We start from the raw sequence: 25,008 nt of genomic DNA, 5'->3' as shown, positions 1-25,008 counted from the left end.
ACTGTCAAAAGATTAATTGCACACAAAATAAAAGTTTTTTTATATATGTATGCACTGTGTGTAATTATTTTGTATATATAAATACACACACATGTATATATGTATTGAAGAAACATTTACATGTATATAAATATTTATTTAGATTTTGATATATTATATTTATATATAAATAAAGAATATATACATAAACAGCATTTTCTTAAACGTATACATGCATGTATGTGTGTATTTATATGTAGATGATAATTACACACGATACACACACAAATATATTATGCGCAAACAAACTTTTATTTTGTATGCGATTAATCGCGATTAATCTTTTGACAGCCGTAGTCCCTAACTATTATTTTGGTAATTGATAATGAAGTAATTTGATATTTGTTGGTAATAAAAATAGACCCAACAGAGCAATAACCTTTAAAATTACAAAATAATGACAAATTGGTTCAAATAAAGTATCAAAACCAAACATATGGTTTTATTAAAGAGCACCTATTTTGTGTATTTTGTGTATTTTGTGTATTTGGTATAATACAATTAGCTTGCGTGGTTTATGGTTAAGAAATACATTATTTTCCACATACCGTACATTTATGTAGCTCCAGATTTCACTCTCTTCCTGAAATGCACAAATTTGAAAAGCGATGTGTCCCTGATTGGCCAGCTAATCTGTACGTTGTGATTGGTCTGAATACCTCTGATGTCAGCCGGAAATGTGACGCTCCTTACCATGTTTGAAAGATTCGCTCACAATGCAATGCTAACAGGAGTTAACTTACAATCCGAAGCGGGAGGAATTATGATCAACACACAAACTCGCAACAATATTGGAAACCCAAACAAAAAGGACACATGCAGTAAAACACACAATATAATTCATGCACTTTAAAAGGTTTTGCCACAAACTTGACTTCATGCTGATAACAGGAGACAGCATTTTACCTCCAGGAGAAATCTTGTGACATAATTAATCGTCTCACAAGATCTCGTCCATCCCCTATTATCCAGCACTTTGCATATTGCAGATTTTAAAATGATTTTATTAGCCACTAAAGACCACAACAGTAATGAAGTTAGTTTCTTCTTGTGTCACGATTCTCGAGTGTAAAGAGAGAAATATTTCAATATGATTTTTACCTCATTAAAATGTTGTTAGGGTTGGGAATTTCGACTGATCATTTCTTCTCAAGTGACTTTTTAATGAGTCAGTTTGACAGTTTGTTTGCATCATCTCTCAGAAATATTAATCGTTTACTACGACACTTTCAAAGTTCATGTCAAATGAGCAAGTATGCCAAACATTTATTTATTACAGTGTCACCCCAACAAAAAATTATCGACATTTCTCATAGTGCTTCTGTGAAAAGTGTTGCATAAACGCCAGTGTCATTCTTTTTGGTTTGTAGTCTCCGGGTGCTGTTTAATAGATGCGGTGTGGACATATGTACATCGCCTCAGTGCTACTAAAGTGCATTAGATTCAGGCCGTGACGGCTGTCTAGATGATGTGATTGTGTGCCAGCTGCAATATTGGGACACACACAGTAAAAGCCATGCAGTCTGCTGGCCTGTCAAACCCTTCACCCACCTCTTCCTCTTACAATATCAATGACGCTGCTGCTGACCCATTTTAAAAACAAGTTTTCCTGAGCTGCCACACAGTACTGCCTTACTGCAAGTATACTGCACTTAATCTTTGAAAACTGATTTTTTTCTTCTATGTGATTGGTACTTGCTAGTGCTGTGAGTTTTGTGGGTTGTTGCCAGCATAGATATATAAATACATAGATGCGTCATTAGTGGCTGTGTGTAAATGACATCTGGACCGTTCCAAAATTGCAGACGCGTCTACATTTATGGACAAGTGTAAATGATGTATCTAGATATCTATGGTTGCCAAGGTGTGGCTATGGACTTGGTAGGACTCTAAGTAGACCCCAATATTCTGGTCTCTAGATGTATGGCTTTAGATTCCCTTTTATTGCATGTCTGTGCAGTTTTGTTTGCCCATTTTAAAGGTGAAACGTCTTATTGATTAAAAAGGAAACTAACAGCACACCTCTCCCTAACAAGCTGCATGACTTATTGCTGTATCTGAGGGGATGCTAAGGAAATCACATTGCAAAGGAAGTGCTGAATATCTGTTTGCAATAAGCAATGTAGTGCAAGTTACTGGTTATCAGTAAATATAAGGGGTAAAGGGGTGGTTTAAGGTATTTCATGCATTCTGACTTATTAACACAGTTATAGAGTTGTTTCCTCATGCTAAACTTAGGCAAAGTGTCAAAAAAGCAGGGCGTGTTACAGAGTATTTCTGTGCCGAATGACTTTGCTGGGGTTCGTACAAGTTTCGGAAAGTACAAGTTTTGATTACGGACCCAGCTGACATTTCAGGGGTTTCTATACATATCACTTCTTTATATGGGCACTTACCCCGGAAAACCCCGCCCACCCATCAATCAGCAAGAGACGCTAGAACTTACTCGCATAACATCACGCAACACAGCTTTGTTTAATTTCAAGACTCAACAATGGCACGAATGAAGAAGTGATGTAAGGAGAAGAAAGTCAGCCTTATGAAAACAATGGATATAGTTTATTATCCGGGGTAGCAGCAGAGTTTTGCGTGTGTGCTTGATGCGCTGGATTTCATTGAAAAGTCCCAACCGGGTCATGAGTTGCATGCGGTAAGTGTTGCACTTCTTATGTTGGAAATAGGCGCGTAAGTGCATATTATATAAACAACACGAACATGTAGTGAATCATAAGTTAAACAGTGTTGTATAGTGTTAAATGACTCGTTCTCGCACTAGTAACTAGTAACTCCTCCTTCTGAATTTTTTGGTACGTTGTCAGAAAGAATCGGTAAAGCTAATCTTTCTTTTATAAATCTGATTTCTTTTGGGTTGGGTCTTGCTTTAAAAAAAAAATTATGCACGTCGGGTTCATAAAAAGTAATTCGGATCATTTTGGGTCGGGTACATTTCCTTGGACCCGAGAAGACCTCAAGCCCCGCCCTCTCGACATTTCTCATGACCTGAAGTAAAGAGAGATCGATTCAAGGAGGAGATTTCGTTTTTTAAAAATAATAAAGCTCACAGATAAGTAATTTGTCAAAAAAAAAAAAAATTCAAATTTTTTTTTTTTAAAGGAGTGGAATTAAATAACTACATATCTGAAGTGTTTTACAAATTTTTGGACTAAATTAAAACAGTATGTCTAACTTGGATAACAACAACAATAATTATATTTTAGCATTGGAAAAACTATTGTGACTAAAGATTTTACACATACTGCACATACTGATGGTTTATACACAAACATAAAAAATCATTTTAATCACCAATACTGTTAGTTAAGTGCAGCTGCCTGTGGTACAAACCTTACATTGGTTAATGGTTTGATAAATTTGTTTTAAAATAAAAGTGCGTAAATAAATGCACTGCAAACATGAGTAGGATTACGTGTTTTAATCTTTAACCTTGTGTGCAGACAATACAATAATGCCATTAATCCTCGCCTTAGCAAACACCACCAATGCTTATATAGACTTTGGGCAGTAAGTGAAGATGTAATTATCATGAGGACTTTTTAAGTGATTGCACCGTTAAAATGAGAGAACATTGAATTTTTCATTTATTGAACTCAATTTACAGAATGGAGATGCTTGTTAAAAGATGACCGAAGTGCTGTTGAGCGCCAGGAAAACAAGCAATACTGCAAACACTACAGTAAATGTCCCCAAGGAGAAACTCGCCTCTAAACACAGACGTTCACAAGAGGACCTACATAAGGTCTCTCATAAATTCAACTTAGCCGAGACTGCCAATGCCAATGACCCAGCTTAGAGCAACAATAAACACCAGGCGTACAGCAGGTGCAAAATTGCTTTCATTTTGTTTGCTTCAATCATGTTGCACACCTTATTCATACGCATGTATGTGGTTTGCAATTTTAAACCAATTACGTAAATGGTCCAATGCTCTGGCTGAATCCCTCTTTATTGTGCCGTTACTAACAAACCCTCGGCTTGAGAGGTGAGTCTTAATAGACGGCTAATATCTGTACAATGCAATGGGCCGTGTTTAAATAGCACTCGACGTTGTTAATGGAGCATGTTTGGAGCTTAAAAAAAATCACAGTTTATGCTGTTTCAAACAGAAGGTACTGTAATTTATCCTCCACAACAGCTGGATCTATAAAGCAAACCTGAGAGGGGCATCAGTAATTGGTTGTTAAATCAATAGAGGAAGCCATAATGTCAGTGTATTTTACAGCGTAATAACAGATTCACCCATACAGTTCTATTCAGGTTTTTGTCTTTCTGAAAGGTCCTTTTAATTCAATTTATTACATTATTAGAATGCTGATACATGATATTACGCTTGATTTACCACAGTGCTAAACTTTATGTTGTTTTGTTTTCTTACTTATAAATTTAATTGCACAGAATTTTTTCTTATCATTTGACTTTTCTCAAATTGCCTATTTAAAAGTTAGTTTTTTATTGCAGTAGAGTTTAGGTATATAGTAGTTCTCTTTTCATCCAGAGTTTGTAGAGTTTGGTGCTTTGGAGAATAAAAAAGTTCTTGATGTTGAAGTTCTTTTTGTCTATATACTGGTTCTGGTTATTGGTTATTAATGGATGTTATACCATGCTTTTCCAAAAGAAAAATGTCTTAATCTTCTATTTACTGTTAAATTGTGATAACTTTTAACAGGTGCTGCTGATATCAAAATCTGACTTCTGTTCTTTTGTGCGATCATTCCCTGATGATGTCACTTGGGCGTGGCTTACATTAACCCCGCCCCTCCAACTGTCAATCATCTGTGAATTACATTTCTGAAAGAAATTCCTACTTTATATCTGATCAATTTACGATTGAAAAAACAAGCCACGCCTACTACTTTCTTAATGCGATATTTAGTTTCACTCAGAAATAAGTCACAATACAGAAGTCAATCGTGACTTCTAACTTTAATAGATAAATAGCAAATCTCTTCTTGGTTGTAAGCTGTTACTACAATATTTCTTTGACACTTTCAAAATGATTATTGTGAAATCTGGATTGCCATCAAGACTAACACCACACTATAAAAAACAACTCATCTGTCAGATTTTATTTTTATTGTAACTCTAGTGATTGAAAGCTCTTGTGCAAATTCTTAAAAAATCAGTTGGTGTTTCTAGAATGATAGTATACCCTTAAATAGGGCTGTCACGATTATGAAATTTGGCTGACCGTTAATTTGCCTAATAAATTGTGACGATTATGGTGATTAATTGCCTGTTCAAGGGCTTTGGCAATTATGACGATTAATTGTCTGTTTTGTTGCTTTGACATTTAATTCTTATACATTTTTTTGATTGTTTATGAAATAATGTTCACACATTGTTGTGATTATTTAAATTAAATATTTTGCAAGGTTTACCTGGCAGTAAATATCAATACACATTAGACATATTTAAAAGTAATCTGATACTGTCTCATTTATACAGGCGCAGCAGCTCCCGTTTGTGTTTTTAAAGAGATGTGCAATCATTGCGATGAGGTCAAACAATCGCGATGAGACGGTTATTTAATCATTGTGACAGCCCTACTCTTAAAGCCATTTTTCAACTTGAATATTTGCTACAACTGAAACTTCAAAATCTCTGAAACATTACAGTGTGGTTAGATATGTGAATTTATACCACATTGGCTGCAGACACACGCATATTCCTCAGCCATTTGCATGTACACAAAGCAGTTTATCTGAACATCACTCCTGAAATACAGTTGTTATCTCATTATTATTTTCGGTCACCCAATTACTTCTCTCATACTTTCTTCTTAGCCTAAGGTTATCATGAATCAATCATATAAGTATTGTTATTGTTGTTACTCCATTTGTGCTGCTGTCCTGAATTTTTAGACATTCATCAGTTGTACACGTTGTGTATAAACCAATAGAATGAGATCACTTTGGCATCTAAGTTTTCTCATTGCAAACATTTCTCATTAAATTCCTCAAAGACCAAATTAAGTTTTTGAAATCTAAAGATGATGATTTTTTCAAACGTAATATCACTCCGTTTTGAGCGTTTCCTCTGGGAAGCTCTGGTACAATGATGATGATTTATAACCTTGAAAGAGCCACAGAGGTCACCGACCGTTCTGCTGTTTGGATTTCTGGCTTCATTCTCCACTGGGGTGTATAAATGTTCAGAGGAAAGTTTTATTGCTCAGAGATTGCTCTTTCATAGCTCAGGAGATTTGAGTTCTTGGTTGTGTTTTATTTAAAGGTGTAAGCTCAAACGAAAAAAAAAATGTTGACATATATTAAGAGTAAGAAGCTATAAAATTAATGAAGATTGTTCGAGTTCTTATTGAAATCCTTATTAATATTAATTTGCAGACTGCAAATCTAAGTTTAGTTTGTGCCATTGAGACAAATGTGAGATGTCTGGCTATTTTTCTGAGGAAAATTTCCATTTGCTCTCCATTTATTCTCATTGCTGTCTCTGAGAAACGAATAATATATTATAGATACTTTTTCATTCTTCAGCAGGGATGCAAACACATGAGAGATTCATATTCATGACATTCATAGCAGGTGTTCAGGTGTCCCTGGGATATTTAAAATAGATGTTTAATTTAAGCTTCTTTTATTTTTTCAGGTATTTAACCTCAAAGTAACCCTTTTATGTGAGTTTAATGATAATAATTTAGAAAATTTTGGATCATTAGCCTAAGAAAAGGCGAGTTTAAATGTACGTTGAGTAATCTGCAACCCTAACCTTTTTGAAAGCTTTAAAAGTCTGCCATTTAGATTTTTTTCCATTTATTAAACCTTTCACATGACCTGTTATGATTCAGGTGTTAACATTGACGTACTGGTATAGCTTGCGCTGTCTCATCGTGTGGCAGGTGGTTGGTGGGTGTTCGTATGTACATGTGATTGTGGTTTGGATAGCTGGTATGTTTTACCATATCACAGATTCCAGCTGACAGTTACTTCAAATCGGTTTGGCGTCTTTATTTTATGTTTATGTCTAAAAATATACACCAACTGCAAAGGCTTAGGCAAAGTTATTGCTTCAAGCATATAACCAGCAACCTGCTGAAGGCACTTGCTGTAGTCATTTATCAAGATGACTGAGATTACAGTTGTGCTAGAGCTCTTTCCTGGGATGTATTGTTTTATATATTGCGTGGGAAGCTTTTAACTTTAATCCACTGACTTTAGATAGACCTCAACTTATGGAAAAGAATCAAATTTGCTTTCTGTCGGACATGGAGATGTTTAGGCTGTTTATTTAAAATGATATACAAGGAAAAGTATACAGACCCATTTGGAAGCAGATAAATTCTAACATACAAATACAAAAGAATAAAGGTATTATATAAACGCGTATAAAAATTGCCAGGAAGGTTCTTTCAACCTGACCTCACGGAAATTTGTATGTATTTTATGAGCTAAAAGTGGTCTGTGTGTGTGAATTTTAGTGACATCTAGTGGTGAGATTGCGAATTGTAACCAAAAGCTCACCTGTCAATTTCAAAACGCATATGGTAGCCGCCACAGGACAAACAGTTTGTATGATTTCGTACAAAGTGAAACATACAAAAACTTACGATTGTTAGATAAACAACAACCCACCCGAAACCCCACAAAATTTTTACATATTTTATAAGTCGGCTAGTTCGTATCATTTCGTGCAAAGTGAAACATATAAAAACGTACGATTGTTAGATAAAAAAACAATAACCCACCCGAAACTCCCAAAAATGTGTACATATTTTATAAGTCGTCTTGTTCGTATCATTTCGTGCAAAGTGAAACATATAAAAACGTACGATTGTTAGATAAAAAAACAATAACCCACCCGAAACTTCAATTTTTTTTTTACATATTTTATAAGTTGGCTAGTTTGTATGATTTCGTAAAAAGTAAAACATTCAAAAACGTACAAGTGTTAGATAAACAACAACCCACCCGAAACCCCACAAAATTTTTACATATTTTATAAGTCGGCTAGTTCGTATCATTTCGTGCAAAGTGAAACATATAAAAACGTACGATTGTTAGATAAAAAAACAATAACCCACCCGAAACCCGATACCCCACAAAATTTGTATATATTTTATGAGTTGGCTAGTTTGTATGGTTTCATACAAAGTGAAACATACAAAAATGTGTGATTGTAAGATAAAAACAATAACTCATCCGTAACCCCACAAAATTTTTACATATTTTATAAGTTGGCTAGTTTGTATGGTTTCATACAAAGTGAAACATACAAAAATGTGTGATTGTAAGATAAAAACAATAACTCATCCGTAACCCCACAAAATTTTTACATATTTTATAAGTTGGCTAGTTTGTATGGTTTCATACAAAGTGAAACATACAAAAATGTACGATTGTTAGATAAAAACAATAACTCATCCGTAACCCCACAAAATTTGTACATATTTTATAAGTTGGCTAGTTTGTATGATTTCATACAAAGTGAAACATACAAAAATGTACGATTGTTAGATAAAAACAATAACTCATCCGTAACCCCACAAAATTTGTACATATTTTATAAGTTGGCTAGTTTGTATGATTTCATACAAAGTGAAACATACAAAAATGTACGATTGTTAGATAAAAACAATAACTCATCCGTAACCCCACAAAATTTTTACATATTTTATAAGTTGGCTAGTTTGTATGATTTCGTACTGAGTAAAACATACAAAAATGTACGTTTGTTAGATAAAAACAATAACCCACCACTAACCCCAAGTTGGTTATATGAATTCATACGAATTAGCCACCTCATAGATTATGTACAAATTGCTATGAGATTGTGTTGGGTTCTTTGGTGAACTAATATGGTTCTTTCATATAATTGCGAAGATTCCTTTTAGCACCTTTACTTTTAAGATTGTAAATAAAAATTAAATATGTTTAATAATAGTTACCTTATTTGATGTAAATAATAATTGCAATGCCAAGATTTTAACATTGTTGACTGGTTGTGCTCCTTTTTAGAAAGATCGAGCATTACTTTAGCAGGGCAGACGGTCATGGATTCGCAGGGAACACACATGTTGATAAAAATGCCTTGAAACACACTGTACGTTGCTTTGAATAAAAGCATCTGGCATAATGCTGTTGGCCAACCATTTTCACTACTTTCACTATGAAATTATGACAAAGTTTTAGTGTCTGTCAAGTAGAAGAGTTGGATCAGAAACTGAATGATAAAATGTTTTAATGGTCACACGGAGGCGGCAAAGCAACACATCTGCATAATTGGATTCCACGTTGCAATATAACGTGCAGGAGAGGATTTTGAACCGTGAGTAAGCAGCCGCCAGAAGCCCTAACAAGATTAGTGAATTTATCGCGATGCACGGATTAGCATTTTTTATTTGTGTGGAGGTTCATGCAGCCTTCGATATGATTGATTCTTTCAGATAAACTAGACATCAAATGTTCCTGCAGCCCTTAATAGCAATTGAATCTTAAATCCATAGGTCACTTGGTTGTCCCAGGAATTGCCAGCTGACAACTAGAACCAAAAAGATCTTTTTCAGATTTTGTCTTCTTTCTCAGCTGTTGTTGTAGATGGTCAGCTGCCTCACTTTCGTCCAGGTTCGACTATTATTTCCCCTGGTCTTCAATGGTTCTTTAGATCTACACGGATGTGTCTCTGAGAATGTGATTCTGAGTGTGATTGTTCCCAAGGAAAAAGACATGGATCAATGATCCCTGAATAACATAGACTGCTGCAGGCACAAGCCAGCATGATGGTCTTGATGGTAGACAGAAGCATGTAACATTCGTATTGTCCCTGTGAAGCAACTCAACATTATAATAGATCCTATTTCTGAAAACACTTTCTTATTGTGAATGAAAAACTGAAATAACATCTTTGTAACTTAGATAGTTTAATTGTAATAATGACCATGACCTCTTAAGGGCCGTTCACATTATAACGATTATAGAACGGATTTCCATTGCAACCCTTTGACGTCACGTATTGTAATGTAAAAATGGCGGCTTCAAGGGTGTGTTATAGTTTTGCATAGGTCCTACGGCGTCGAGGCTACGCATCAGTTTTCATATATATTTCTGCATGTCGTCCGCATCAAAGTGCAATTACACATGTAGTTCGCTAGTAGGCAGTATCTACGCATGTATCCCACAAATAGCAGTGCAACAGCCAAAGAAGAATCAGCTTGGCCAGTAAACCCACAAACGAAGAAGAAGAAGAAGCTTGTTTTGTAAGATTTAAGAAGACCTGCAGTGATGGAGATAAATAGACAGCAAATTTTGTTACAGCTTGAGTTATTGCTCCTCAATTTGGCCCATCTTTTTGCTTACCGTCGCAAGCGGAAATGCCTATAAAGAAATGTGACGCCGATTTTTTTTATTTGACGGGAGTGGTTCTAGTGGACCAATCACAGCACGTGCGCACATAGAACGGACGCATTGTTATGCTGCGTTCACACCAGCCGCGGTAGAGAGGCGAGTGATTTCAATGTTAAGTCAATGTGAAGACGCGTTGACGCGCGTCTGGATGTCTTGCGGTGTGAATGAGGCGTGTAGCGCGGCGCGGTAGACGCGATTTCGCCTCAATCGCGTGTGTAGTTTGCGTGAATTGACGCAGCTGGTGTGAACCCACGGTTAAAATTTTGGCGAGGTGCCCATCAGGCTACACAGAGCTAGCACAGCCTAAGCATAACCTACGATGTATAACCTGTGCACAAGTGAAAAGATTTTTTCAAAGTTTATTAAAACTATGACATTTATAATGTTTTATATAGCCAATCCCAGTGTTAATCTATTACTCCATACTCCATGTGTTTATAGTCAGGTTACCCTTTAAACTTATTTTATAAATTACTTAAAAGTAGTGCTGGGCAAAGATTAATTGCGATTAATCGCATACAAAATAAAAGTGATTATTGGTATAATATATGAGTGTGTGCTGTGTCTAATTATTATGTATAAATATATACACACACATTCATGTATGTATTTAAGAAACATTTACATGTTTATATATATTTATTTATATTTTTATATAATCTATATTAAATATAAATGTAAAAAATGATATATAAATAAAACAATTCTGAAATGAATATATGAATGTGTGTGTGGTTAAATATACATAATAATTAGACACAGTACACGCACATATATTATGAAAATAAAATCACTTTTATTTTGTATGCGATTAATCGCGATTAATCTTTGCCCAGCACTATTTAAAAGTACTGTATGCCACTTTTATAAAAGTAAATGGATTGCAAAAAACATTTCATCTTGACTTTAAAGGTAAGGAGCATGCCTCAAGGTAAATTAAATGATTTGCCTCTACCAAGAAAATCAAAGCATCTAAGAAATTGGATTCATTCTGTCCGATCTAGTAAGTTATTTGTGTAAATTGCTCCCCAGTTATTAACAGTCACAGCGTTTCAACAACAAGTGACAGTATTCGATCTCACTCGCTGCACAAGGAGTTATCCTGTAATTCCCAGGATACCTCGACTGACAACTGAGTGATGAAATGGCTGATTTATTCCCTGGACGCTGTAATACTCAGATGTATATATGGGTTGATATTTTCACTTCCTGAATCGTTGTCAGAGCATCCACAGATAAATTATAGACAGGGGTAGGGCCACGTTTGGCTGCTGGGTGAAGGATGGCCAGACGAATGGCACCATTATATACACACAAAGAGATATAAAAATATTTGCACAAAACAGCCTCTGCTACGCTGTCCTATTTTTGCTCGTCACATTGAGTCTGTCAAGGCCGTGTAGTGTAGAGAGACGATCTCAATCCATTTGAGCGACTTGACGGCTCTTTGAAAACACCGTCAATGATTGTAAACCACAGTAGCTGATGTGAATCTGCATGAATATTTTATCCGCCGACAGTCGTTCTCCCACCGCAAGCTAAAGGTAGTTTAACATTTGCACAAAGCCACAGTACACATATGATTCATTCACCATCTGGGACAGTAATGCTCTCTAACATTTAAGACATGGTTGCATATATTAAGCAATTTAACATTCACAAGATCTCAGTTTGGCAACCTAGTTAAGGACTCGTTGACCAGCGAGGCGAATAATGAAGTTTTACAGTTTTAATGGCTTGTATTGATTAATAAGGACTGCAGAAAACAGTAAATCACAAACATGAGTTAAGCTGGGTTTTCACCGACTGGGTCACATTTTATCAAAACTGTACGTGTTAGGTTGAATTTCATGCTTTCAGCCATTCTAGCTTTTACTATCTCATGAGTGTAAGTAAATCATGAGTCATGTTACATTGTACAGAGCAGCATCCTTAAACCGCAAAGCCCACGTTCAACAGATAACCTGTGCCTTTTTTCCCAAAATACATCTGCCAAACGGTTTTGTGTACCAGCTGAAATTGGCCTCGAATCCTACTCGCTTTGTTCTTTTGGTGAACAATGCTTCACGTTCTGCCGTACGGCTTTTGTGAGATGTTAGTTCACGTCTTTGTTCCACAATGCACCGTGCCATTCAAACCGTCCCTGTGATCTGCATCTTCACAGCTATCGAGAGACGATTTTAGACCCCTGTACTCCACCCGCACCTGCCGACGTGACTCTTATTGTGTTTCCACAATTTTCACGATATTGTGCCGCTGCACCAAACAGCCGCTAATTTTATCCTCTTGTGTAGTCACATGGATGCATTTCATGTGCCTTTGGTGTGAGATGTTGCTCAGACTACAAATGAAGCTCTTGATGCTTTGTGCTGGGGGCCGCAGCTTTCAACATGCCCACAGGCTTTGCTGGATGAGTCAAGGTATTTGAATAATGAAGAATTGTGCATTAGGGGCTTATTGCAAAGAGGGAAAATAGATGGGAATGAAGTGAACGATGCACCTTTAATTTGATAGATGTTTTTTTGCCATGATGAATGCATTAGGCTTTATTGGGTTATTGGTCAGCCTGATCTCACAAAATACATCAAATAGTCACGCATTATTTTGAAAAACTCTGTTTTTCCTATTTTCTTACAATTGTCGGTTCGGTTAAGGGTTAGAACAACTTTCTGTTACATAAAATGACATCCTTCCCCAAACCCAACTCTAACCCTAACGTCAGGCGACAATGGTTTAAAAAGCATAGAAAAAAATAGTATAAACCAATACTTTAAGTGACATCCTAACACAAACAGCAAATCTAACAGTACTCACAAGTCATGTTCATGGATGACGTATTGAAATAAAGTTACATTATAATATAAGCCTCACAGTTTATAAAAGCATCCTGCATACTTTCACATGTAAACTACTGTATGCAACTGCATGTGGCACTGTGTTGTATGACATTTAGCTATTGCAAAAGTACTGCATTTGAATTGCTCTTGCGATACTTTGCCGATCGGTCTGCGCATAATATACATGTAAAAATAAAAATATATATATGCTAGTAGTTTTTAGGTATTTTAATGCAAAATCTTGCATATTGTGCATTTAATTTGTGAAGTACAATTTAAATGGAATGATGGTCATATATACTCACCCAAAGGATTATTAGAAACACCTGTCCAATTTCTCATTAATCCAATTATCTAATCAACCAATCACATTGCAGTTGCTTTAATGCATTTAGGGTGTGGTCCTGGTCAAGACAATCTCCTGAACTCCAAACTGAATGTCAGAATGGGAAAGAAAGGTGATTTAAGCAATTTTGAGCGTGGCATGTTTGTTGGTGCCAGACGGGTCGGTCTGAGTATTTCACAATCTGCTCAGTTACTGGGATTTTCACGCACAACCATTTCGAGGGTTTACAAAGAATGGTGTGAAAAGGGAAAAACATGCAGTATGCGGCAGGCCTGTGGGCGAAAATGCCTTGTTGATGCTAGAGGTCAAAGGAGAATGGGCCGACTGATTCAAGCTGATAAAAGAGCAACTTTGACTGAAATAACCACTCGTTACAACTGAGGTATGCAGCAAAGCATTTGTGAAGCCACAACACGCACAACCTTGAAGCGGATGGGCTACAACAGCAGAAGACCCCACCGGGTACCACTCATCTCCACTACAAATAGGAAAAAGAGGCTACAATTTGCACAAGCTCACCAAAATAGGACAGTTGAAGAAAAATGTTGCCTGGTCAGAACATGGATCCATCATGCCTTGTTACCACTGCACAGGCTGGTGGTGGTGGTTTAATAGTGTGGGGGATGTTTTCTTGGCACACTTTATGGCCCTTAGTGCCAATTGGGCATCGTTTAAATGCCACGGCCTACCTGAGCATTGTTTCTGACCATGTCCATCCCTTTATGACCACCATGTGCCCATCCTCTGATGGCTATTTCCAGCAGGATAATGCACCATGTCACAAAGCTCAAATTATTTCAAATTGGTTTCTTGAACATGACAATTTCACTGTACTAAAATGGCCCCCACAGTCACCAGATCTCAACCCAATAGAGCATCTTTGGGACGTGGTGGAACAGGAGCTTCGTGCCCTGGATGTGCATCCCACAAATCTCCATCAACTGCAAGATGCTATCCTATCAATATGGGCCATTTCTAAAGAATGCTTTCAGCACCTTGTTGAATCAATGCCACGTAGAATAAGGCAGTTCTGAAAGCGAAAGGGGGACAAACACAGCATTAGTATGGTGTTCCTAATAATCCTTTAGGTGAGTGTAGGTGAATGGTTTAACATTCCAAGCCATTAACTGATAGGTAGCCATTTTGAGATTTTCATTTAACCCTGACATCAGTGTTTTTTTAATGAACATATATGTGGAAAAAACTCATGCAAGATGCAAATTAATAATGCTGTCATTACTATTCCACAAGTTTTGTTTTGCTGATAGACTGCTTATGCTAATAAAGTAGCAGTTTGGGAAATGTAAAACACAGGCTTCGTTACCTTGGCTTCCCTGGCAGCATGCTTTCCATCTCATTGCAGTGTTGTCGAGCGCTCCTCATGAGACGCACGCTACGAGTAGATCCTGCACAGCTATCAGTGCTGTTCACTGGGGGAAAAAAGCAGCAATGTAAACACAACCTATTAGGTGATTCTTCAAAGCTGTTTGTGGGCATTGGGAATCAAGTGCGAGTGGTCACTTTAAAATTGTGTACAGTATGTGTGTGTGTATAAATATTTTGTTTTTCTATTTTCACTCTTGCTGTCAATCAGCTGTCTGCTCGGATACATTAGCTGCCCTTTGCAAAGAGACAGTCTTGTATAAAGTGCCCAATGTAGATTTAATTTATTCTAGATGATTTATGCTTGGTTAAATTTCCCAGAAAAAACGCTTAGCTGAATGTTCAACATTTTTATAATTCATGACCACAAGTCCAAAAAGGCATTTTTTCTGCTTGTTTTGTTCACCATAAGCGGATTTGACTGCCTTTAGCTAAATTAAATGCTTCTCTTCTATTAAAATGTAAAATCTGGTTTATTAATGGGTGGCTTGTCTGGTTAATAGTTTTTCACATTTTTAGTCAGTTTTACTTAAAGATTATTTTTGACTTTTTCGGAATTTTACCAAATTTAAAAAATAAGAGAGGAAACTCCAGGCTGACATTTCACTCGAGTCCCAAAATGTTTGACTTCCTCTTTAAAGAATTGTAATTTAATTATTAAATTAAATTTAATTTGGGAATAAGACATGAGGTCATGTCTTCAATTGAGTAATTTTCTACTCATACTGCTTCAGTGATAGTGACAGCTGGGTCCCCAAAAATATGCTAAACTGGATACCAGAATCTTACTACATAACCTTTTTAAGTTCAGTTTTCCAAAGACTGTGGTTTATAATTGCCTCGGTTTCCTACATCGCAAACATGCAGCCTATCACGTCAACACAGTTGAACGAGTGGATCAGGAAGTCTGACTGTGGATTCACACCAGACGCGAATTAAACTTTTTGTGCGATTTGTGAATGATGCGATATGGGTGGCGCGTTTGCCGCGAAAACATGCACTATTCGCCCCAAACGTGTCTTCGCTCAAGTTTAAAATATTTAACTCGAGCTAAAATACGCATGACACGAAGTTAAATCCCGCAAGTAATCTACAGCGAGTTACGCGATGCCCCGCATTTGGTGTGTACGTAGCATAAACCATAGATACAGTATGTATGGTTGCTACATATAGACGGTTTCAGCAGTAACAACATAAACATAACTTTTGTGGAACAAACATAACTTCCAGTAAATTCCACAAAAAAATAATATGTCCTTTAAGAGTAGTTTATTTTTGATAACAAGTCGATTACATATAAATCATAACTAAATCGTATTAAAAACTGCACTGAGCTAACGTTACTGTGTAAAATGTGTACTATATAATGTATGAAATCTTACCTACAGATCGGCTGCCAAACCTCCTCTGACATAGCAGTCATCCATGATTGCCGTCTCCTCTCATCTTAAGGAAACCAAAACATTTGTTATTTTCAACAAGGTATTTGTTCCAGAGTTCAGTTTAGTCACTAATCAGACCGTTAAATTCCGCCCAGACGTGTAACCGCAACAACGCGCGTGTATCCGCTACGTGTCTTGAACTGCTGAATGTGGCATCTATGCACATATACATCTATGGTCTGAGCTGGTGAGATTGAGTAGAGGTGGGGATCCACGTATAATGAGACAAGAGTGTATAGTTATATTCAAGCTATTTTTAGGCATGTAAAATTATTATCACAGTAAAAAACTTTTACATATGCTGTTTTGATGCGTTAGGGTGAAAATTATCGACTACAGGGGTACTATAATCACATTTTTGAGTCATTCTGAGTCATTTTAGTTAGCAAAAACCACTTTTTTTAGGACACAATAAATGCTGATGCCTTGCAGGTGGCTTCATTTTTATTCCTCTTGATCAATAAAGCATTTATTATAGATTGTAAAGGGGGGCATAAAAGTATACTGTAAAATATTTCTTGGGGGACATATACCCAAAACCACACGTCCAGTCTGTGCATTATCTATTGCTCTGTGCAGTAGTGAAAGATTGTAAATGCTCATTTTGTGTTTGCCAGGTGTGCAATGGGTTTCCGGAGTCCCTGGACATAGATACAGAGGAAGGATTGGCTCCAAACATGGAGCGTTTTCAAGTGCGCAGACGTTCCAGTCGGAGCCTGCAGCTGCCACCTTTGGTCTTTCGGCAGGCTGAGCAACATGACTGGAACAGCAGAGAGGGCGAGCCAATCGCCCGTCCCACCACCTTGGCACTACGCACCACCCCGGTTATTGCCATCACCTCTGCTGATGCAGGCAGGTGAGCAAAAACAGATTAAGATTACTTTCTGGTGTCAGTATTGTGCTGGTTAGGGTAGTTGCAGACTTGCTCTGATATTGTGCTCCCTAAATATGAATTCGTTTTTCTACGTAATGTTTATGTTGCATTTTTTAAAACCGTAGCAAATGTGTGGGATGAGTTATGACCTTAAAAATAAGACTCTTGCCAAGTCGGTAAATTCATGAATTAAGTCTTTAAGTCCAGACTGTTTTGTAGCAACTTCATTACAGATTTTTCAGGGAAATATTGCATATGCATCATGAATATTTCAGTGGCCTTGTTGACCATTTCTTGCATGTTAAAGATTGGTTGTACAGAAAGATGAAAACGATGCTATTTCGCCTCAGTTCTGCTTTCGCTGGTTGCATAAATGCAGACGTTTACTCTCTTTAAATATGGCCGTATTCTGTAAAAGAGAAAATCAGAGGCACCCCGCCATTCACAATCAATTTCCCCCTTGTGGCTGTTCATTGACAAGCAGAGCCATCTTACATCTACACTTTATTTTTAGGCCGAACTAGTCGAGCACTGATGTAGTGTTTTAGTGAACTATGACTCATTATTGATACTGTACAATCTTCTTCCATTAACTTTTAGTTCAATTGGTTGTATGAATAGATGGAAGTGCTCTTCACAACCAAGGACAAAAGGTTTTTGAGAAAAGGTCTTTTTTTTCTCTTTCCCCTACAGAGAAAACAAAATCAGATCTGTTTTTCTGATTGGGAATAAAAAAGTAATTTCCTTTCAGATTCTGATTCACAGGCATCCAGTTTAAATGACAAATATACTATTATTAAACTATGAAATCACGTCATTACAGAATCATAAGTCATTCACCTGACGTAGTTTTGTTGTGATTACATCATTGATTTTCTGACAGTATAGACTGCAAAGGATAGAGTAGTGGTACTTTAAAGATGCATTCCCTGCATATACAGTATTGGTTTGCCCCTAAGCATTTCACATTTATAATTCATCCAGAGCAGATCCAAACTGTCACTGAATCAAACCTAGTGACACACTTTCTCAGACGTACTGCAGATTGGGTGGGTATGACAGTCCCACTACGGCTGCTTCACATTCGTGTACTTTCATTTAGGCAAAGTATGAATCATTAACAATCCTAAACGCATTCCATTATGGATGACCTTTGCCGATCTTTTGCAGTAAAATACACTTTTTGAAAGTCAATGCCGCTTTCATGAATATAGAAATTTGCTTTTGACTCTTGCTGAAGCCATGCTGCGCTGGAGTGGCAATATCAGGAGTCTGAATCAGCTATGGACTGAAATACAATTTTTATGTGTCTGGTGAGTCATATTCTCTTGTGCTTCTTGATATACGAATACATCTGGACTTCGTGTGGAAGTTGTTGCATGCTGTGGCATGTAATAAATAAAACCGTGCATGACGCAAGCCTTGATTCGTACATACTCCAATTATGTGCGCAGATTATTCATTTATTTCTTTGCCGTCATCAGATGGGTTTAGATTGCGTTTTATTCTCTTGAAAGGTTCACTAGACTTATTTTTAGAGGTTCATTACGGGGGAAAAATCCATTTTAGGGCTTCAAGCTCAAAGACCCATTAAGCAAATAGGTGCTTTGATTTGCTCTACCAGACCTATATCCATAATTCAGTTCAATCACGAAACTTATCAACTCACGAAAATCAGTCAGCCTACAGTAAACTTGAATTTGCATAGTAAAATTCACTCTCGAGTACATGCCTGATCTGCACTGCATAATGCATTTGCTGCCTAAACCCACGAAGTTGAACCATCACAGCAGTTGATGGAAAACGTTAGTTAAAAAATCCCACGAAACAGCTGGATGACTAAATGTTTCTGATTTGTAGTTTTGTATTTTCCAATTAGTTTTTAAATTCTCTTTTATTTTACATTAGCTCTATTGATAGTGGAAGGAAGTGGTGATTATTTTATCGGACAAAAATGTGGATATCCCCTTGAGAGCAGGATAAGCCATTAATATTTTTGTTCTGTTTTACAGAAGAAACCGATGAGTTCAATTAACTTAGAAAATGACCATATTTAATCGTTGAACAATGTTGAATGTAGTGTCCATGACGTCACCCATAGGTTTATGAAGAGCTTTTTTGAAGCCAATAGTAGGTGGTGTCTGCCGTCGCCATCTTGGCCGTGAATCACTGGCGGATAACCAAAAACAGGGGAAGAGATGGGACGTGGATGAACCTAAGGTGGCTGATTGCTGAAACCACACCCGCCTAGCTCAACTGTAGTGACAGTAGTGGAAGTTCACCCATCACTCCAGTGGCCACGCCCCACATTATTTTGTGTATTTAGGATAATACAATGTGTTTGCGTGGTTTATGGTTTAAAAAAAACACATTTTCCACATATCGTACATTTTTGTAGCTCCAGATTTAACTCTCTTCCTGAAATGCATGGATTTGATTGGCCTGACTTCCTCTGATGTCAGTTGGAAATATGACACTCCGTGTTTGAAAGATTCGGTCACAATGCAATGCTAACCGGAGCTAACTTACAGGCTGTGAGTCCAAGCGGGAGGAATTATGATAATGTCGGTCTTGTCTACATCACCAATCACAGGAAGTAAACTGTCCCTGCTGAAAAAAACAGCATCAAACCAGCATGGGAATTATGCTGGTTTAGCTGGTGGTCACCAGCATACCAGCACCAAAAACCCAACATATGCTGGTATGACCAGCATGGGATGCTGGTGCTAATGCTGGTTTGGTGCTGGTTTAGCTGTTGCTAATGCTGGTGTTGATGGTGGTTTAATGCTGGTTTAGCTGGTGTTCACTAGCAAACCAGCACCAAAACACAACATACGCTGGTCTTGCTGGTATGCTGTTTTTTTTTCAGCAGGGGTTGCATACAATCCGTGTGTTTGTTGTAGTCCAAGAAAACAGATTTACATTGGAGATGAAATCTCATCGTTTACTTTGGGGTATGTACCATAGGTGCCCTTTAACTGGATATACATTAGAATATAGACAGGATTGACAATGACAGATATATCTGCTTAAACCAAATTAGAGTAGGCCATATATTATGCATAACCTTTAATTGTCAGAACTTTTGTACATGAATTTTAAATGTGATTATTATTGTAGTCATTACAATATTTCAATACCATTTCAACATACTGTATTTCGTCTTTTTAGTGTACAGGGTTATGTTACAGTAGGCATTTTACCTCAAATATTAGATTCTTCATTCACGGCATTTTCCGTTTGACAAGTTGTGCAGCGTGTGTTTCAATATTAAAGGCGGCTTTTCTGAGGCGCGTTAACTCGGAGTCAGACAGTTTAAAATAACGGTCGCTCCTGCTGAGCGGGAAAGTGGCCGGTCTAATGCACGCGCACCTCCTCCGCCTCAGCATCTCTGCGCAGAAACTCTCATCAGAGAGAGAGAGAGAGAGAGAGAGAGCGAGGGAGAGAGGGTGGGAGACAGCGGATATTCTCTCACACACCGTCAGATAGCTTACCTGAGAGCACCGGGGAAAATGGACCGAACCTACGCGGTGGATACGGGTCACCGACCGGGTCTGAAGAAATCACGGATGTCGTGGCCGTCGTCTTTTCAGGGATTTAGGCGGTAAGATGTGAGCTGTCTTTATCATGAGGAGATAGATGGGTGTGTAAATGGTCTTTGCACTTTCTTTGTGTGAATTTATCTCGGTAAGAAATCGGTCTTTGTTGTCTTAAAATAAGCTGTATGAAGTTGAAAGTCGATGCACTTATTTAAAGTAATAGTGACTAAAAGCGCATAGTTTTTTTGTTACGCACGGGACGCCTCACGCGTTACATTTCTTTCAATCATTCTCTCATTTCTTGTTGGTTCACTCATTAGACCGCAACTTGTCATTAATTTAATCTCGTATAGACTAAAGACAGTAGCATACAATATTGGCCATAATGTGTGTTATTAGGCTATCTCAACCTTAAAAAACTCAGAAAGTTCTTTTTTTTCTTTGAGGGTTTTTGGGCGTCCTTATCAGCGCAATTGTATGCAACGCTTATGCATTGCGCAGATATTGGTAAATCTTTTAGCACTGCTTTGTCATTTGATCAGTTTATTTTTACTTGATAAAATACGACATATTTCCATTACATATACATTTCCATTCATTCATTGAATTTTTGGAGGAGATCACTTAAGAATAACAAGATATGGATATATATTGGATGCATGGATGAAGCACTTTCTTATGTGGAAAATTATTTATATTTATGTGTTGTTTATATCATTTCAAGTAGTTATTTATTTACAAATTATACTCTGGGGAAATGAAATCTTGTGTATGAGCTCGGTCTAATGATATAAATCCCCTGATAAAACCTCTGGTTATTAGGTTACATTTTTGGCCAACATTAGTTTAGGGATTAAGGAAGTGTATTTTAGCTTAATTAATTAAATACTTTTTATTTTGTGAATTCATTCATTGCAATGCCCAAAATGTTAAACTTTGTGGGAACGCAAGCTTGGATTACACTGATAATAGTTGTCATTGACTGTCTTGTTTTGGCTGTAATAAATCATAGTTGTTGTTCCACCTTGAATTTTGTCCTCAGGAGGACAAACCTCTGCACTTAGAGACATAATTAATGGGTCAATAGTCAATCTCGTACAGTAAATGTGTCTTACTGTATTTCCATACACAGGTGAAGAAAGTAATTTCCATAAATAAAACCTTCTTGGTTTTTATCACTTTATGCCTCTTTGATTTTTGGATTTGTTTGAAACATAAAATGTCTTGAGGCACACAGTAGGAGTTGAGCAAAGGCTTATTTTTCTCTAAAATGCAGAGAACGCATTGTCCTGCTGCGGGGTTTCTGGGTGGGCTGCCTTCATCTGCCAGTAGTGTTGGTCATAAGGAGTAATGACAGTGTTGGTTTTCATTCCCTGAGTACATTTCAGAGAGCACATTGTTAGGGCTGAGCTGGGAAGAAGATAGATGGATTGACAGATAACAAGAGAGAAGGACACAGCCCTGAGAGTTGACATTTTGCTTTCTCCGTCAACCACTTGCAGTATTTAAACTTATACGGTTTGGTTAAATTTGTGATATATTAATAGGGCTCTCATGATTATGAAATTTGGCTTTTGGTTGATTGTCTAATAAATTGTGGCGATTATGACGATTAATTGCCTGTTTTAGTGCTTTGACGGTTATGACGATTAATTCAGGGTTCCCACGGGTCCATAGAGCCAGGCACACTTCCACCGCCATATTCAAGGCCCTGGGAAGTTTTTGAAAATATACATACATAGATACAGGTCATTAGAAGTGCTTGAATCTATTTTATGCAAGAAGTTTTCTGGAAAAAAATCCGTATTATTCCCTGTGCAGTGTAGGATAATATCATAAAAATTTGTCTTTTTAAGCGCACGTGCTAAAATGTTCCCTTTAAATGCTTATATCTGCTGTATGCGAATGTTGGTTCATACCAAAATGCTTTTTTGCATAGTTGTGTTTGACACATGAAAACGTCTCGGGTTACGTATGTAACTGTTGTTCCCTGAGAAGGGAACGAGACGCTATGTCTCCCTTGCCATACTTCCTGCGTCCCTGTAACGTCGTCTTTGACAATATTTCAGATAGTGATATACTTTCTGGCTCCCGCATCACTCTGTCTTTGTCGTTAAGCCTCACCATTGGTTGAATTTGATATACACATTCAGACGCACTTGGAGGAATCCCCAGTGTCACTGCAGTGACGCAGCGCGAGTTCCCTTGAAAGGGAACTGTAACATTCTTTAAAGGTAACACAATGTAACCTTGCTCTCACTTGAAATGTGTCCCCCCATTTAGTCCTTGAATTTGAGGATATTGGACCTGGAAAGTCCTTGAAAGGTCCTTGAATTTGAAGTTAAATAACTATAAGGTGTGGGAACCTTGTTAATTTTCTGTTAATTAAAATTCTTCATAAGAAATAAACACAATAAAGTGTCTGAAAAAAACTGAAAATAAAAATGCAATCAAAATAAACTATACCAGAACAGGCCTTAAATAGTAGCCAATCCTGCTAAGGTCATATTAGTACTGGACCGCACATGTCTGTAGTGGCTGCAAAAATCAATTCCTACAGCTCCCTTTTGTGTTTTTTAAAGAGATGTGCAATCATTGTGGTGATCTGAAATTAGGTCAAATAATGACAATTTAATCATTATTTAATCATTGCGATAGCCCTTCTATTAAACCAATTTTATTTTTGGAGGGTAATATCTAAAATTGCAATGTATATCAATACTACTCTTGCTGTTTTAGTGCACTTAGTAGTACATCATATTCGTTAAAATAGCTTCAATAATTATAGCTTATAAAAAACATGTGCTGTAGCTGTATACCTACATACTGTAGTTGCTTTTCGAGGGTTTGTCAGATTTAGTGGAGACACAGAGTTATTGTCCTAATTAGAGTGTATGAATCTGTATTCCCATACGCTCACATTACCTTCCAGCTATAAAGTAAAACCTCATCAGATTTATGAGTATTGTGTAACAATGTTATATGAGTCCTCAGGGTCAAGGGCACATCCAATTACAGTACACAACCACTGATCTGTACTATATAGTCTTCCTTTATGATGTGTGAATTTATGGATGTGATTTTTATTCTGTGAATGCTGAAATGTGTGCAAGTTTCTCAAAAATTCAACCAGGCACTGTTTGTGATTTGAAAATCTTTACATTTTTAAGGAGAAAGAGTCATGCATCATTTTGTATTTGGTTGAACCCATTCTATTGTGAGCACTTCAAGTTATGCATGACATTTTGGAAATGCATGATTATTTAACCGTGACACATGCATTTTGACAGTGAGGTAGTTGGTGGGTAAGGGTAGATTTGTGGTTAGTTATACCCATATTGAGTAAACAACCTATTTACAGTACCACCTGTGTGACTGCACCTTTGTCATTTTGAAGTATGATGTTGGGATTAATCATACCATGATAAATTTGGAGATAACTACTGGATGTTGACTACATTGTCATATACAACCCAGTAATAAATATGAAATTTTAGAGCAAGCTTGCTATGCATAATAAGAAGGACCAGATTACATACAGGCTTCATCATTTTATGTTACTCTTCTCAAGACATTTCAGGCAACTAATTAAAGCTGGGCCACTTGAAGATGTCCGGCATTCCTTTGAGGTCCAGGGAAAAGAGATCCTTTCACTCGATGTGAAGTTGCTTTAGGGAGAGATGTCTTCTAGGCTTCGTCCTCACAGATACCTAATTAGAGAGAACAACTGCAAAAAATGAAAGCGATCTCCCTAGCTTTGTCCACTTTTCTGGTCTGTGTCAGATCGTAATGAAGCGTCCAACTTCAGGTGTAAAGCAAGGTGTATTATTTTTCATGTTTCATCTTAAAGTCGAGTGATCTGGAGAAGCTTTTATAAAAGTGGGAGTTACGTGACTCTTGATGCCTCTCGAGTAGTGCTACTAGTTTCTGAAGTGCTAATTGAAAGCATACATCGACAGTGTCAACATGCTTGAATAAAACTTGTTAAAGATGTATGTCATTAGTAGTGTGGTGGTGTTCCTAAGCAAACCAAGCTAAGAAAATAGTCAGAGAGCCGGCACTTCCGAACATTTCCTGCTTTGTATTCCTGGGAATGTACCCAGACCTTTTGGGAAATCAATATACTGATGAATGCTTGTCTAAAGCCACAAAGTATTGGAAGTATTTTGAAT

General features: G+C 37.1%; 1 protein-coding gene across 5 annotated transcripts in view; it reads left to right on the top strand.

Annotated features, from left to right (window-relative positions):
• The window catches only part of LOC129446449 (3',5'-cyclic-AMP phosphodiesterase 4D), a 206,455-nt gene that overhangs the window by 32,726 nt on the left and 148,721 nt on the right, over window positions 1-25,008 (top strand). For 3 of the 5 annotated variants that reach the window (XM_055207485.2, XM_055207481.2, XM_055207482.2), the window contains exon 3: window positions 17,041-17,279. In XM_055207485.2, the coding sequence (XP_055063460.2) occupies window positions 17,041-17,279 (239 nt within the window). Of the gene's footprint in view, window positions 1-17,040; window positions 17,280-20,727; window positions 20,902-25,008 lie in introns of those variants that run through there. The other 2 variants (XM_055207486.2, XM_055207490.2) reach the window with 2 other exon arrangements.

The sequence above is a fragment of the Misgurnus anguillicaudatus genome, chromosome 12 (assembly GCF_027580225.2).
Source record: "Misgurnus anguillicaudatus chromosome 12, ASM2758022v2, whole genome shotgun sequence".
Taxonomy (NCBI): domain Eukaryota; kingdom Metazoa; phylum Chordata; class Actinopteri; order Cypriniformes; family Cobitidae; genus Misgurnus; species Misgurnus anguillicaudatus.
Note: the sequence above shows the minus strand (reverse complement) of the source record. Positions and strands in the feature narration are given on the sequence as shown.